We start from the raw sequence: 17,401 nt of genomic DNA, 5'->3' as shown, positions 1-17,401 counted from the left end.
GCTTGCTTCTGTACTGTCAGGAGCACAGGCTTTTGTTTTGCTTGTTTTAGGTGTGAGACAAGTCTCACTGGTTAGTTTTCATTTATGTTGGCAGAAGTAAGGTGAAATACACACGGCTTCTCTAACAAAGACTTCTTGCCATAGACAAAAAAAACATAACCAGAAATAGAAATAGTTTATTTAGACTTAAACTTGTCACGTGCATAATTCCCACCAGGAACAAATGTCTCTGCTTCATGTTTGGTAGGAAACTTGAATCAGAAAATTAGAAACACAGTTGAAGTCTTGAAGTTTACTCCCTACTAATTAGCACTGCTCCAGTTTTGTCAGTTTTGTTTTAGCTTACGTTAATTAATCCAGTTCCCAAATATCTGTGCACATTTTCTTTGCCACTCTCAGCAAAAGCTGGGTAAGGACAGAATGTATGGGAAAGGAAATTAACACCATTCCCTCCTCTCAAAAGAAACCCAGTGCTTACACCCAGGAGAATGTCATATGCAGCAGAAGCCAACAAACAGACATTTCCCTTTATTTTCAGAGTTTTGTTCATTTTAAAGTTTTGTTCAATAAAACTACTCTAGCTTTTCTATTTGGAGGCCAAAATATGTTAACTATTAAAAATATTGTTAAATATTAAATATATTAATATTAAATATGAAAATATTAATAAATCAAGAAATAAGCTGTGTTTTTGTAGGCTAGTTTTATATATCCCACCTATACTACCCAAACAGGAAAATTTGGGAATGCAATAGATCTTTTCATGTAAAGATAAGAACTATATAATCTAGTGTAGCTATGCAGGCATTAGCCATTTATTTTGCTTCTCTCCTTATTAAAAGGAAAGTAAACATTATAAATCCAAACTGCTCACTGAGCAGCAGACCTCACAGAGACACTTCTGAATTTGTTCTCCAAATTTCATACTGCAATAATTTCTGTCTTTCCGTATGTCCTCCTGCTCCACAGAGCGCCCTGTGTCTATCTAATGTCCCCTAATGTCTTTAAACATCTGCATGCACCAGGGGCAGCCCACAGCCTGGCTTGTGCAGAGGCACGCTCCTGCTTAGTGCCCAGAGGAGATGCTGGCTCTTCCTGTATCTCTGCAGGGGCATTGACAGGGTCTCTACCCTCCACCCAGCCCTTATTTTAGGGAAACCTAAGATAATAGAAATAATTGAGAGCTTAGCCTTGGACTGAAAGCAGAAACTAAAAACAGGTTGGCAAGCTAGGACACATTTGGTGGCTGTAGTGACTGTGACATGACATTTTTGTGCTTGCTTTAATCAGGCTAGTTTGGGAACGCCTGCTGTACTGCAGTCACAACTCTGGTTGCAGCAAACATGTAGCCTCATCAAAGGGAGCCAAAAAAGCCAAAAGTGATATTAGAAAAACACTCCTTCGCACATCACCAAACAGATTCCAAAAGTAGCATTCACAATAGCAGATTACACATGAAGCAGACTAAAGTCCCTAGAATTGAACTGAACAGCACCACAAATACCTTCCTTTACATACATTTTGGTTTGTATTTGTGGCTTGACATAAATGTTCATGTAGTATGATAACCATACATCCAAAGCACAACACAGGTTCTGTATACCCTTCTGGAACTTTTCCTTCTGTATTTCCTGAGTCTTGGGGTTACATGTGCAGAAACACTTAAGGCACGGAAGAATGCAAGCCCAACTGTCAGAGCTCTCAGTCACATGCCTGTTTTGTGGGTTTTTTTTTCCATTGCCTTTAACTACTACTTTTTCATGTGATAATAATAACAGAATTTTATTGATAAAGTAAATAACACAACTATGCTTATTTGGTGATTTGTAGTATATGTTACTAAAGAGACATATGGGGACATACAGCATTAGAACTGTTCTAAATACACAGAGCTGTGGTTCCTGTAAAATCACTGATGGTTGCAAAATGAAAGCCCTCCTGTAGGGAAATAATGGATGGAGTGAGTAACAGCCTGATGCAAGCAAGAAAAATACATTTAGCTGAGTTTCAAGAAGAGCTGGGATTGGGGAAGAAGGCAAGAGAGACTTGCCCAGTTGGGAAAGTACATTCGAGTTACAAGAGCTTTATAAAAGGTGATAAGTTCCTGAAGCAGCAAGGAAATGCAGAGGGGACAGACTTCACATAGGCAGACTGAAGGAAAGCCCTGGAGAACAGTCTCAAATAGTACCAAGATTAGTAAATTGGGTTCCCAATGGGCTGTCACTTTTCTCAAATGTGATAGAGATAAATGCCATCGTGACGGACATCAAAGACTGCAGAAGTCAAAATGAGGATGGAGTTTATTTGAAAAAGAGAACAGGAACCTGTATCACATAATCAGAAATAGTTATGGGAAATTTTGGTCTTTTGAACATACTTCTGCATCACCATCTAACAAGATTTTTACCCTAACTGAGAAGATCATGCCTATTAACTGTAGCTTTTCTGTCTGGAAACTCAGCTATAATTATTACACAAAAGCTCTTTTTCTGGGTCTCTTGCAGCTCTCAGGTCCAACTGGCTGAAAGCCACCATGAGACCAAAGTTTCTTACAGTATTTTTGTATGCTCTGGTATTATTAACCTTTCTTGACAAAAATTAAATAGAATTCTGTATGGATATAAAACTTGTGTCCCTCTGTACTTAGAAGCAAACAAAAGAGCCCAACCTGATTTTAAATGTACATATAAAATAACATACATCATTGTTCCATCTTAACTAAACCTACTGCTATAAGTTTTCTTCCTAAAAGCAATAAGCCCTTACAATGTAAATATTTCCTTCCTGAAGGGTCACACGCCCCTGCTATTTATTGCCTGTTCAAAGCAAACAAGTATTGAAAACATCTTTACATCACTACAAATACAGACTAAGATCCAGCAATTACTCCTCCGACAGTAGTTTTTCCTCTAGAAAATATAATCTTCTGGAACAAATGTATTCAATAGATCAGGGTAGCCATGAGCAAATAAGATTGATAAATGACCATCTAGGTCTTACAGGTCAAAACTCTATGAAATATCACAATAAGCATAGCACGAGGATGCGATGTGATCAAGCTGTGACTGAATAACATATCCATGGAAAGTCTGCAGAATATAGGCTTCAAAACTTTCTCTATATAATTTTAGTTGTTTTTTTTCCTGCATTCTTATAAATCAGGTTGCTGAGAAGAATAGGGAGATTTGTAACACACCAACACAGAGAGGGGAAGTGCTTTTTGTATTTGTTTTTTGTTGTTGGTGGTGGTTGTTTTTATTGCTCTTTCCAAAAATTCATTATTTCCAAAGCTATTCAGCAGTTGTTGTAATTCAAAAAAAAAATTTTACCCAGTTCCCATTAATGAATTATTGTGGCAGTACATTATAGACTGAAAAACAAACCAGTTGCTATTACTTCCAATACATTTCTCAGGCCTTTCAACAGGCATAAATATTTCTGGAATAAGCTTTAATTTTTCAAACAAAGTAACTATGAGAACCAGGAGTGCTTTGCAAAGCAAGAGTGCTGGGGGATTGCAGCATTATAAACAACGGAGGGCCTTGAAATCAGACATCAGCATTCAGAGCCATGCAATCAACAACACCTTAGATTAGTTACTAGGAATAAGAGCAGAACTGCAGCACATGCCCAAACCAACAAGACTGGGTCTTATGACCAAGTAGATCTGGATATGAGTACTATATTTCCACAGTACTAACAGCATCAGGCACACCATGACTGCCACAGCCTAACACATCTCTGAGGTTTATTTTCCATCTATAATGTTTTAGCCACATAGATGTAGTTATAAAACATAGGCATCACCAGGCATAAGTGATATTCTGGAGCTCAGAAAACTGCCAGAATCATCTTGGGAGCTTTTATCAGGAGGCATCTGGCACAGTGCTACACTTTGCTCTTTCTACTTGCCCATGACAATATGCGAGGACAAGACATTTGCAGTATGAATTCATCTGACCAATTTTAGACTTCTAAATGCTTCTGAAGTATGATTCATCCCAGGAAAGATATCAGACAAAGTATATCCAGCACATATTTTACCTCATTGACTAATTGGAGTCAAGGGTACTTAGCTGAGACACAGACACCTGCATTGTCAATAGTTTCAGTTAGGGATCCAGAAGGTATCTCAAGTCATCTTTCCCTTTGTCTGCACATCTTAAAATAAAGAGTAGCATAGGGAGAATAAAATTAATAAAATTTAAATCAAGATAGCACATTTCTAAACTAACATGGGAACTTAAGGTTTTAGGGTGCTTGATGTGCACAGACTGGAAATCATGACTTCAGGGCTCATAGCATCCGACCAGATTCTTCGGATGTTTCTGTTCCCTTGAACAAGAAGCTATGGCTGCCAAAATGTTTTAAACATCCAGCTCCTTTACACTCCTCATTTAAATTCACCCAGCTACTGCACATTCCAGAGCACAGGAACAGATTCATTTTTACTAATATATATCAACACTAAGCTGGCCCCAATCAGTGTTACTCATCCAGGACCAAATTCTACCCTAAAGCAGACAGCCAAAGTGAGTTAAACTTGCAGCATAAAACACCAGCAATTTAGAACCACCTATTTAAAAAACTCAGCTATCTCTTAAGAATCACACTGCTTTTCTGCAGCAAGTCTACTTCTTGAAATTTATTCTCCAGTTTCTCAGAGAAGAGCCCTATGACCTACTACATTCTGCCTCCTAAGAAGAGAATTTCACAAATATGCTGCAAAAATGGACAGATACAGGTATTTTCTGAAGTTGGGCAGACCAATTCTCAACAGCTACTTGTCAAACAGGGCCAGCTGGTCACATGCATTCAAGCATTTTAAGACATAAGTGAGTAAAGAGATAACACCGCATTACTCCTTCAGAGAACTGTCTCCTCTTCACTCTCCCCCAAAGAAATGAAGCATAAGATCCTAAATGACTTTGGATAGGGAGTGCTACTCAGGGAGTCCCAACCTAGCACTGAACATTTTATCAATTGAAATAATTTGCTCAAGGAGCATCACTGCAGCTTCTGCACCAAACCACAGTTTCTGCTTTGCTGCATTCCCCTGAGGAAAATGCTGCAGGTAAGACATCATACAGAAGGGAAAAATAAGACATGCTGAGGGACTTAGATGTATCTTACTCTATTCTGTAGGAATAGCCCCAGGATCATATCAGCTCCTTCAACAGCCTTGCAATAATGAATAGAAGGGGGCTTTCCTGCCTTTAAAAATTCAGTCTTCATTGCCTGAAGCCCTATACAAGATTGGTTGCCATCTGCCTAATTAAATTGACCATTTGTCCCTATTAGAGACAGCTGTGCTACTTAAAGCAATTAAGGTGGCACAGGAGGGAAGTAACATTTTTTGTTTTGGAAGAGAGTGTTTGTAATGCTGACATCTCTGAAAAAATCCTAACTATGAAGAGGTGATACATTCAAGTATGTAACAAAACAAAAAAGACATACACCAAACATGAGCCCTTTCAGAAGTTTTAGTTCAAGAAATGTCTTTCCTTCAACATATCCTTCATTTCTTTTGGGGAGATTTACACCAAATAAAAGAACTGTGTCTCTGACAATGCAAAGCATTCATAGTCACTGACCACAGTTTTACAGCATATGTATTTGCCTTTTGATATAGGACATCTGTGAGCTAGCAACAGTAATAAATCTAAATGTTAGCACAGATCATTTTCCAAGTTTTAGGTCAAATGCTATCAAATTTAACTTATCAGCTCATTAAGATAAAACAACCCATTTTGTCAGTAGTTGCCTGGTTCCAGAATCTGGGACACAGTAAATAGGCTCCTTTATTCTATAGTTTGTGTGAATGCTTAATGCTCGCTGACTATCCTTATAAATCATATACAGAGAAATCACTGCTTGAACTCTTGCTAGAAGAGGGGAATGTGATGATTTCAGCATGTTTCAAAGAGACATTCCTAAAATAACCAACCATTCTGTAACTTTGTCACCGTATATGGCCTGCACATAGTAGTTATGTCCCTGATCTACAACCACACTGGTTTTGGTCTTGTCAGACTTCAGGCTAAGCAGCAACAGGCTTTCAAGCTGGATACATTGAGAGAAGCAGAATTTGTGCTTTACAGGTGGCAGCTTTCATATGAGCAAACATGAAAAATGGCCTTCAGTCTTGCAGAGCTCTTTGCTGCAGGAGACTGTCCTTTTGTTGGGGGCAGAGTGCAGTGTACAAAGATGCAGGTTTCATGGGAAAGCAAGGTATGGGGAGAGGGAAAAAAGTCATGGTTGTAGAAAGGAGGACTTGAGTGTGCTCCACTGGCAGGAAGCGCTCCAATAGATAAAATTTAGTGAAGCTGTGTGTCACATATCAGGTCTTGTGCTGGAGTAGCTGTAAGGAAGATAGAAAAAAAATCACCCTCTTTTAATACTTTTCACAAAATGTGTTCTTATTTTAGAGTCTACATATCGTCACCAAGCTACCATTGATGATGAAGTGGTTTCCATGGAGATACTAGATACAGCTGGTCAGGTGCGTGGGTGCATGTACTAACATCCAACACCTTGGCTCAGATAGGCAATAGGGAAGGGGAGTGCGATGGTGGCAATGTGGTGGGTGGCAGATGTGCTCTGTTTCTGGGGACTGAGATTTGCTTCTGAGCAGAGCCCTCCTTCCTCCCCCACCACCAGCTTGCTGTCAGACCCAGTGTGCTAGATCCAGGCCATTCTGCAAGGGACCCTGCTTACACTTTTCAAACACTGGATGAACAAACAAAGTTAAGGTTTATACTGGGATTAAAATTATTTTGTTTCCATTCCTTGACCCAGGGCCAACCCAACAATGTTATTACTATCCACAAACTCATAGCCTATTTCTGCAATCAAGTGATGTGGCTCAACAACTTCTGTCAATGATTCCTACCAAACTGTAGAACAGTTTTGTCATAGCAAAGACGCCTTTCCTTTCAAAACATGCTCATGCTGCACACTCCTATGAAGTTTGTGTGCTTGGCATTGCTCAACAGAGACCCTGTTCTGATTGCGTGCTACCAGCCTGCCCATGGCAGGCAGCCCATGATACACCTTGGCAGAGTAGGTCCCCCATGCCACACAGTAAAAATGTGATGTGTGTAGAGAACAGTCAAGTGGATGTACATGGCTTTCCAGGCCTTGGGGCACCAACATCTATCAGAAGGCCTGGTGTCTTTTTCATAAATTGTATTCCTAAGGCTGGTGTCTGTCTTTTCAAAACAGGAGGATGCTATTCAGAAAGAAGGACACGTGCGATGGGGTGAAGGCTTCGTGCTGGTCTATGACATCACGGACAGAGGCAGCTTTGAGGAAGTACTGCCACTTAAGAACTTGTTGGATGAAGTTAAAAAACCCAAAAATGTCACTCTGATTCTGGTGGGGAACAAAGCAGACTTGGATCACTCCAGGCAGGTCAGCACAGAGGAAGGTGAAAAGCTGGCCACAGAACTAGCATGTGCTTTTTATGAGTGCTCTGCTTGCACAGGAGAGGGCAACATTATGGAAGCCTTCTATGAGCTCTGTCGTGAAGTACGGCGTCGAAAGATGGTCCAGGGCAAGACTCGGAGACGAAGCTCCACCACCCATGTCAAGCAGGCTATTAATAAGATGCTTACCAAAATCAGCAGCTAAAAAGAGGTGTACTAAGCCAGAGAAGCATTGTAGAGCATATTAGCTTGGGATAGGGACAAGGCAGGCAGAGCACATTTAATAAAAAATGGTCAAAGCTTTGCTGTTAAAAAAATAGAAAAATCAAACCACACTACTTTTTGAGTAACATGGGATCAGACTTTTTCCTGTTGCAAAATGTATTTAGCCACACTGCTTCTGGCTAACAAGGAAAAAAAAAGAAAAGAAAAAAAGAAAAAAGAAAAAAAAATAACTCCAAAGGACTAGATGATTGTGGGGATTGGCACTGACAGAGTATCTTCTGCTTCTACAAGGCTGCCTCCAATCCCCTGCAAGTCAGTAGTGCCTAAACACCATTCCCAGCCAGCCAACTGCTCAGTAGCCACTTACTTGGAGAGTAAGACTCAGTCTTCAGTCCAACAACAACCATCAGACTTGGTATTGTCAAGGACTGAGGCTGCTGTGTTGTTCCAGAAAGTTCATCTGACACCTTTCACCAGCTCCAAATTGGTGCACTGTGTGCTTTTATTCCAAACTGTCCTTCCTTCTTGTTATTTTGTCAAATCTATGAGTGCCGATATTCTTAGCAAGGTATGCAAAAAATACAGGAAGAGTCTTTATCATGGAGTGTTTAGCCAGCAAGACACACATGTCAACAGAGCTGAAATTCAGCTGCTTTTTGAGATCCTCTACAACTACAGAATTCATCAAGAAATAATCAGCTAGTCCAGTGTCATTTCAGCATTTCCCCCTTGAAGTACAATACTGTACTTGGGGAAATGGGAGTATACGTCTTGGGAAATTAAACTAAAAAAATAACCATAATACTATTGATTTAGTTAAGGGTAGTTTTTAGCTTTTGTTTACATTTTTGTTTTGGTCTTATTTCAATTCAAGTAGTTTCCCTTATTCTATCTTATACTGAAGAACTTAAGCCATGGGAAGGCAAGTGTTTAAAGTCCAAGCCCAAATGTAATCAGATGTGAAGGGTTTTTACCATATCAAAAGGCCATCATTTCCAGATGTTTAAACTTCCAGATGTTGCTTGAAGCACTCTGTGGTTTAAACCATCACAGTTTTTTGTGACTCTGGCACTTTCAAGTGAAAGTACATTTTATCATATTTTTGGTGTCTGGGATAAAAAACATACTTTTTTTTTTTTTTTCCTCCTCCTCCTCCTCCTCCCTCATGCCTCTCATTTAAGCCAGCTGTTAAGTTTTGCCTTGTGCCTACTTGTCTTGCTAACTGTAGTAGTGAGGTCTTCTTCTAGAAGAAGCAAGAGGTACAAGAACTAAGACTGGAAGACTTTCAGACTGTGCTCGTCTCACCAGTTGTGTTGCATCCCTTTAGGCAGCTTCATGTGCAACTCAGACTGTCATCATGTAGAACCACAGCCAAAGGATACTATGACAAATGAGAATATTAGCAGTATTCTCCTTTGAAGAACAGCCCTCTTATAGTAACTGCTTACAAGTCTATTCTCCACTGCTTTGCACTTTGTATGGTTATTCGCCTCTGTGAGGAAACAACGCCCAAAGGCTATCAAATCCAACTTGCCACAGATGTAGAAGAGTGAGGATATCTGGTAGAAGAGCACTTTATACAGTTGTAGGTAGCCGTATAAATGGTGAAACAGGTTGGAGAATCAAGCCTGTATATCCTCATGGGCAGAGAAAAGTCCCAAGTCAGAACTTCTCAAAGCATGAGCTTAAAGATACTTACCAAAGTATTTTTTTAAACATTCACCCATACCTTTCACCCAACTTTTATCAACAAAAATCGCATTCAAACGTATATTATATTTTTGCTGTTTATGTTCTTTGTTTCCCCCACTGTAGATAGTGAAAATTCATTCCAGTCTTTCAGAATCACTACCTATATTTTGGTCCTCATTTTCAGGTATGTTGCCATACATCAGCTACACACACTGCAATGGAAACGTCACTTTGTGCTTCTGGGCAGGAGGTTCTGGCAACAGATGATGTCACTGTCTCCATGACACACCTGTTTCCAAACTACTGGTCATGTCTCTAACTGCTGAGAGAGAGAGGTTTAGCCATTTTAGTCCTGTTAGTAATGCATAATCAATATGAGTGTAACAGAAAAAGTTAGTGCCTATTCGCACACCAGTGGTCATTAGCTGAAGGTCTGAACTTGCAAGTGTGTACGTTACAACATTAGGAGAAAGAGCGAGCAATTGCAAATTGAGGCATGAGGTCATTCTGTTATCTTTCAAATCAGTGCAGTTGCACGAATCTGAAGCAAACAAAATCCTTACCTGCAATCCCATGGCAACATAGCTGATGAGGAAAGTCATGGTGTTGGTATTCTAAGCAATTGATTTATCCCTATCTAAGGAAAGTTCAACAGTTCTTTTCTCTGAAAAATCTTGGGTTTCAGAGTAGAGCTGCATTTAAAATACAAAAAGGTAATATATGAATTACAAAAGAAAATAAATTTATCGTATTCATATTAAGAGAGTTGAAAGGAAGGAAAGCCTAAGGTATGGCCATAATACTTTGCAAAAGAATCCCAGCAAATTATATCTTTTCTCACAATATCTGTTATGGGGAAGTTATAAAATCCTCATGAAAGAAAATATTCCACTGTGCAAACATGACTTGTTACATAAAGAACCTCTAATAAAAATAGTAACATTCCTTTACAAAGACTGATTTTGGAAACTGCCAAACATGCTAAACATTTGGTCAGAAAGGAGGCTGTTATTTTACAACCTTTCCTCCCACACAAACACAAATTTCTTTACTTAATTGCTCATTTATTTTCTTTTCCTCAATGTAATGATCTGCTTGACAAGGCAATTATAAGATAGTATATTATAATCTGTTGATACATACTACATACTATTAAATGCAATCCAATTTACTGTTGCTCACAATGTTGCAACATACTATTGGCTATGCTATAAATGTGTCATATTTCTACAATGTGTAAATTGAGCCGAAAAGTGCCCAAACGTTGAAAAGGCCAAATGCAACATGAACTTGCATTCAGTAGCCTTTCTGCAGCAGACATCAACAGTTTCAATTGTGTTTATACTGCTGCTATTTAAATGTGCGTATATGACATTAACATTAAATTCCTCTCCTCTGCCCTTTCCGTTTCTACAGAGAGAGGTTGGGAGGGAAGATGAACAAAAAGGGGGAGGAAAGGTGAAATGGACACTTGTTACCTACAACAAGTTGATTGTCATTTATGAAGTTTTTAAATATTTATCTTCAATTGATGAAGAGTTAGTCATGCCCATGCTGCAAGACCTGGATCAGGAACCAAGACTTCCCTAGAACTTTGAGAACTTCCCTTCAGATCTGGGGGTTCGGTGCAACTAAGGATGGAAGTGAGGGTCAGCCATTGAGTTTGCACCTGGATCCAGTTATGTTGTCCCCAAACCTGGGGATGGTTGCATCTGGCGGTTTGCTACAAGGCTAGTTGATTTTTATATATATAATGATCTGTATGCATTTTTACATTAAAAATATGAAAGCTTGTGCTTGTAGATAATATATAAGAAAAATAAAAATAATAAAAAAGTGCTCTCTGTACTGAACTATTATGCATTGGTCTTCTGTTAGTTGTCTCCAAAGCATTGTCTTCTAGGTTTTAAGTGGCCAATTATAGAAGTCCTGACTCATTTTCTTTTCCTTCTTTAACTTTAGTCTTTATCTTAGGAAACCAAACAGTAAATTTTGCTGAATAAGCACTTCAGCATTTGGATCTGTTTCTTTGATCTTATTTAACTGCTAGGCCTAGAATCAAGACGTCAAATAGCATCTACAGTGAAAAACAGAATTGAATGTCACTGGTAATCATTTCAAGGCTGATCAAAAAGGGTTCAATGTCACAGATAATAAACAACCTCAGTGAAACACACTGGAAACCCTTCTTTCAAATTCTTTCTTGCCAGCTAAATAACATGGAATTTATCTCAAGCTTCTCAGGTAAAATATTGGGATAAGAGGTCCGGGATATTTTTGCAATAGATTTGGATGCAGCCAACTTTTCACCTGCCCATTTTCAGGGATATGCCTATTTTCCAAGGACAAATACAATATCCTGTGATTCTGAAGAGAAGGTACATTATAAGTATGTCATATAAGTCATGGTATACCAATCACGCATAGTTTGGTCATTAAGGAAGATGCAGGAAGCTTCATCACAGATGAGGGGAAACAGCAGTATGCCATTTTCTTGTTTTCCTCCAAACCTGGGCCAATGAAGTAATCCAAAGCATGATCCTGAACAGGTTAATTGCAGCAAGAGTATAAGAATGCCATATCTGGCAGAGCAGGGAGTGAAATCTGTATGCAGGAGCTATGCTGCAAGATGAAACCTCCCCAGACTAAGTAAAGCATCTTTCCAGTCACTATCAACCTCTGTAGCACTGCAAAGTAGCTTGGAATTATGCCAAGCTGCACTAGAACTTGCTCCAGTCAAAATAATGTTTCATGCAACATAAGTATTTGCATTCTTAATGACTATGTATAAACAGTGCTTAGGATTCCTTTTATCATAATTTTAATGTCTCAAACCGTTTGCATATCTTGACAAGAAAAAAAAAAAAGAGGTTTTAATTAAAGAATGCTCCTCGACAGTTCCATTTAGCTGCCTTTACGTTCCTTGAAAAATTAAACACACAATGAAAACAGTGCCATCTCAGAAACTCTGACGTTTTGCACTTTATTCCCATTATAAATGGAAATACTAATTACTGCAGGGTTATGAAATTACAGAGCGGCTTGTCGTCCCTTACTTCGCAAGGATACAAGGAGGTGATAATGATGGTTTGTGTGAGGCCAGTTCCATCTGGTTTCTGTAAACACAGTTGCACAGGAGAAAAGCTATTAGCACAGCTCAGACCAGAAAGAGACAGTCTAAGCTCCCAGGGCAGGACTCCACTGACTCGTAGAGTTACACCTTGGATAGATCAGGCCCCTGGTTCACAGCTTTGGTAGCCAACCTGCAGAGAAAACACAGCAACAACCAACCTGTCTCCTCCACTTGAAAAATATCTCCTCAATTTCTGATCTGAAGTACAATAGTAGGAAATTGGGAGGTAAGTTCACATTGCTGACTGGCATCTAATACGTCACAGAATAGGATGGAAGTTTGATCTTCTGGATTTCTGGACTGGTCTCTTTCACCTCTGCTTGATTTTCCAAAGCAGTAGGGTTTGTTTTTGTTCCTTTTGTTTTGTTTTGTTTTCAAATGTTACTGTCTTAAATTAAGATTTTCAAATGTAGGTGTCAATATACTCTGGTATTCAGGGAAGTTGTATGGACAAAGAGGCTGTGTAACAACTCAGAGGTCCCTCTCACAGGAATGCAGCGTTTACAAATACCTCTGGAGGTAAATTCTTAAAGCTGAACACAGCTGTTCTGAAAAGTTGGAAAGCAATTTTGTTGATAAGAGATGATCTCATAAAGCACAGACCACTTTGTCAGCTACCATAGTCCTAAGCCTGACTGAAACGTTCTCTATCAGTAGGGTCTTCTCCCTTCCACAATGAAATATTAACATGCATGATAATAGTAGATCTGAAATTACACATCTCAGATCAAATCTACATTTTTTTCATTTTTATATATATAAATCGTTCTCTGTATATTATACATTAATATATGTAATATACTACATTATAAAATATAAATAATGAACAAATACATTAAATATATTGATATAATATGTATCTAAATGATATATAATTAATATACATCTCTCTGTATATATAATCTATTATCAGGAATTTACAGAACCTCAGGGCTTACAGAACCTCATTTCAAAATCCAGCAAGTTCTAGTTACCAAGAATACATTAATAAAGTAGAAATTAATCGTTTATTGAGAGGGTCTGATTTAAACTATTTTGTCAGTACACACAGTTTAAATCCACTTCACTTAATCTAGGCCACTCAGAGGCACTACTAGGAATACCAAGGAAACACAGAAGGAACTTTTGCCAGTAAAATAAATAAATAAATAAATAATCAAATAAAAGAAGAAATAAATAACTCCAGATTCGTAATTTAAATAAAGTTGGAATACCCATTTTTCTGAAAAGTAATTGCATAATTTAGTATGTTAACACTGGTATAACTCACCAGAACAACTAATCAGAGAGAGAGAACATTTTGAGTTTTAGATTTTTGTTTTCTTTTTGCAAATCTATCTAGAAAGAAGTAAAAATATTATTATGATGCAACAAATGTTAGGTCTGGAATTTGTAATTAATGCCAGGTTTCTGATATCCAGATTTAATTTAATAAAGTTTCTGGATTGTTCAATATTTCAGTTTTTAAGTTATGGGAAACAAATTTCTCTAAAAACCTTATTTAATATTACCCCAGCTGTACTATTCATTATTGACAGAATCAGCCGCAAATATAGATATATAACTTTTTTTTGGATAAATTCAAAAGATCAATTTTCCCTGAAATCTTAACAATTGTAACATGATCATATATATATCAAGTCATGCAAGCTAAATATCAGTCCAGAAAGCTCCTGTGTTCTGTGCAAGTCATCACAGATCATGTACACTGCCACGACAATATTTTCCCCCAAATTCCACATGAGTATAAGATCTCAGGATTGTCAGAACAAAGACCATGTACCATTAAAACTTGAACTAAACAAGTAATCTTTTCTGATGTCAATATAAGGAGTTCACGTCACTGGGACTGTTGATTGCTGTAGGGAGACATGATCTCTCATACCCACAGATCTGACATGCTATGTCAACATTTGCAGGCAGATTCCATTTTATTCACTTGGTTTTGTGCTGTTCAACACTTTTGCAAGTGAGAACTGCATAACTTTGATTACATGCAAAGTCCAAGAAAATCATTTGTCTACCCAAAAACCCCTCAGCATCCATTCCTCAGCTCCAAAGAGCAACAGAAGAGCAATGAGCAAGGTCTTGTAACAAACAGAGAAAACAACAAAATCATATCCCCTAACCTCTTTTTTATTTTCAGTAGAGGAAGAGACTGGGCATAGAAAAAGTAAAACCGTTGTCTGAAGTAATCATGGTGGCTTGTAAAATGCCAGCAACAGAACACACCAGCTGAGTCACCCATTTCTGCTTTAAAAAACCCAGAAAATTCATGTTAAGCTCTCTATTCTGTTTAGTTTCTGCTTAGAGAGAGAAACAAAAAATTGTTTTTAAAATCCTATTTTTTTCTCCCCGTTAGGCTTTCTATGTGCAGAGCTTTCTGTATTATCTGTTGTCCCACAGATAACTGTGAATTTATGATTCTGACTTGAAGTTAAGACCCCTTTGCCTGATTGGGAAAGTCAGTCGTAGCACCGCAGATCTACACAAAAGCCTTTGCTAGAACACTGAGCATGTACACTTGGTACCAAAAACCTTGTATCTCATAAGGGCATAAATATCAAACACACCTAATTGTTCAACTCAATTCAGTGCAAATTTAGGATAGAAGTTTGTATCTACTCCAAATTATTTCATTTTCACACTCCAAAACTAGGATATATTTCCCCTCTTCAGAGTACAGTTCAATGCCAAAGCAGTGAGTACTATTGACAATATTAAACACACATAGTTTTATTACACCAAAATGTATTTAACACAAATCTGTAAACAAAAGAATGATATGTCTATGTGAACTAATAAGGGCAAAAGAATGTAGGATAAGTTCTACAAATACTAAATGCCTTTTAATAGCCACATGAGCTGCCTTTTGCCTCTTTTCTCTTTATTTTTTTTTTTTTTTGTTGTTGGTGGTGGTAGTTGGTTGGTTGGTTGGTTGTTTTTGTTTGTTTGTTTTTGGTATTTGAAATAACCACAATAAATGTGAAAAGCCTGCAACATCCTTTAGGGACTTTCTCTGAAGGCCATTGTTTCTCTGGTGTGCAGTTAAAATATTTGAAGTTAATAAGCACAATAGGAAGCATTCTAGGAGTGACATCAGAAACATAAAAAGTTATTTTACTGAAGGACAAAGGTAAGGAAGAGAGAGATCTTCAGACTTCCTAGAAAATAAACTAATTAAAGCTCTCTGAAGGACTCAAATGAAGAGCTGATATTTGAGGTTTAATCTCAGATTCTTTTGAAATAGTTGTTACTGCAGGGAGAAAAGAAGAGAGAGATGAGATAGGATGTTTTGTGTAGCTGGCCATCAGGTCTTCACTTCTGTGCTAGGTTTGTTATTGTTCTAAAGCAAAATGTTAGTTATCAGCCTGGTTTCACGGAATTTTCCCACTAAAAACTACTGCCACTCCAATTTTTGCAAACTGATGTCAGTAAGCACTGAAGACTAAAAGATCACTGTGTTTAATTTACCTCCGTAGCCCCTGAGCATTTCTTGGGCTTTTAGAGATGGCTCTGGACAGAAAAACAGAATTCACTGAACACATCTGTAATACGACAGACAGGATATTCTGCTACGCTTTGCCCATGTGTTAGCCCAAATATTCACCAGCAAACTCTGGGCTGTTTTAATGTCTTTGGCCTTTTCAGGGAAAAGCTTCCTAAAAATATTTGATGCAAAATTTAATGACTGTTGATCTTTTTCATATTTTTTTTTTTAACAAAAGCATTTAGAAAACATTTACAACAAAAAAACCCACAGCATTTCAATTTAGGCATTACTATGATGAGCTCAGTGAAAATACTTAAATAGCTGCTTAGGACAGCTACTTCTCACAAATATGTTGAAAAGAAAATACGTGTGGAACAGTGAACAGTCATTCTGACCTTTTCTGTGAGCTCATACACAATCCAGTATGCTCTGTCGTTCTCTCTTGCTAAGTAGCCACAGACCACGGTGTCTGTGGGAGGTACTCTCCATATACACATTTCTGCTGAGAAACATGAATACTGTAGTGTCTAGCTTCTGCCCAGCCTCTTGCTTTGTATTGGTATGCACAACCCCTACCTCCTGACATCTCTTCTTTTTTATATCTCATTTTTCCTCAAAGACCACCTGTTCTCTGTCAGGCCTCTGTTCTTGCTTCCTTCCCCACCTAGTGCCTACGTAAACCTCTTCCTCAGCACTCCCTTCCATTAAACTCTTGGCCTTGTCTGGGCCTTCCTCCAATGAGTAACCCATGATCCCAACCTATTGTTCAGAAAGACAAATGAGGCCCTGATCAATTCAATAGGTAGGCTTGGATATGGCCTCATACCCACAGCTTCACACTCTACGTTGGCTTCCTGCTCTCAAAACCTTCCCCAAGTACTGCTGCCTTGTTAACTCTCTTGCTCCAAAGCCACAGTAACTAGGACACTGCCAGGTGGCTTGGAATTAGATTTGCTATGAGAACTAAGAGGAAATCTTTAGCATTGTAAGCCAGCATGAGTCCATCAAACTATGCTAATTAAGATCACCCGAGACTCTGGCACAAATCCTCTGCAAGACTTAATATACATTTATTTTACAATTATTATCATCAGTCTAGGTTTTAATGCTGTAGTGGCAGGTTACTGCCAGAAATGAAAAGCAAGTAGAGGGAAAATGTTGGGATTTAACCTAGCTTCTCCTAAACTTTTGAGTAGTAGCCCTGTTATTTTCAGAAATTCTTGTGAATTCCCATAAATCTTTCTTAAAATATGTTGCTTTATTGAAATAGCTGCACAGAGCATGTCATGATCATGTGAGAGGTCTGAGGTCAGTAACTGCTGGTCTTGTCAATTTTCCATATTCAAGGATGAGTAAAGGGAACAACAATTACCAAATCAAGGGAAAAAATAATAATTCAAAAAATGTAATATTAATTTTTCTGTTTTAAGA

At 38.2% G+C, this 17,401-nt stretch overlaps 1 protein-coding gene and 1 long non-coding RNA gene across 5 annotated transcripts in view; one reads left to right on the top strand and one right to left on the bottom strand.

Moving 5' to 3' along the window:
- RERG (RAS like estrogen regulated growth inhibitor) overlaps positions 1 to 11,203 on the top strand; it is a 109,698-nt gene extending 98,495 nt beyond the window's left edge. For all 4 annotated transcript variants that reach the window (XM_080562299.1, XM_080562297.1, XM_080562298.1 and 1 more), the window contains 2 exons: positions 6,429 to 6,502; positions 7,225 to 11,203. In XM_080562299.1, coding sequence (XP_080418425.1) covers positions 6,429 to 6,502; positions 7,225 to 7,632 — 482 coding nt within the window. In that variant the 3' untranslated portion in view covers positions 7,633 to 11,203. The remainder of the gene's footprint in view (positions 1 to 6,428; positions 6,503 to 7,224) is intronic.
- LOC308180531 lies at positions 10,362 to 17,103 on the bottom strand. Its single transcript, XR_013940988.1, has 2 exons — positions 16,366 to 17,103; positions 10,362 to 12,607 (listed from the first exon to the last, which is right to left on the bottom strand). It is a non-coding gene; the product is annotated as an uncharacterized lncRNA (long non-coding RNA).
- Between the last annotated feature and the right edge of the window lie 298 nt (positions 17,104 to 17,401).

This window comes from Anser brachyrhynchus, assembly GCF_964034855.1.
Source record: "Anser brachyrhynchus genome assembly, chromosome: 1".
In the NCBI taxonomy this organism is placed as follows: Eukaryota; Metazoa; Chordata; class Aves; order Anseriformes; family Anatidae; genus Anser; species Anser brachyrhynchus.
Note: the sequence above shows the minus strand (reverse complement) of the source record. Positions and strands in the feature narration are given on the sequence as shown.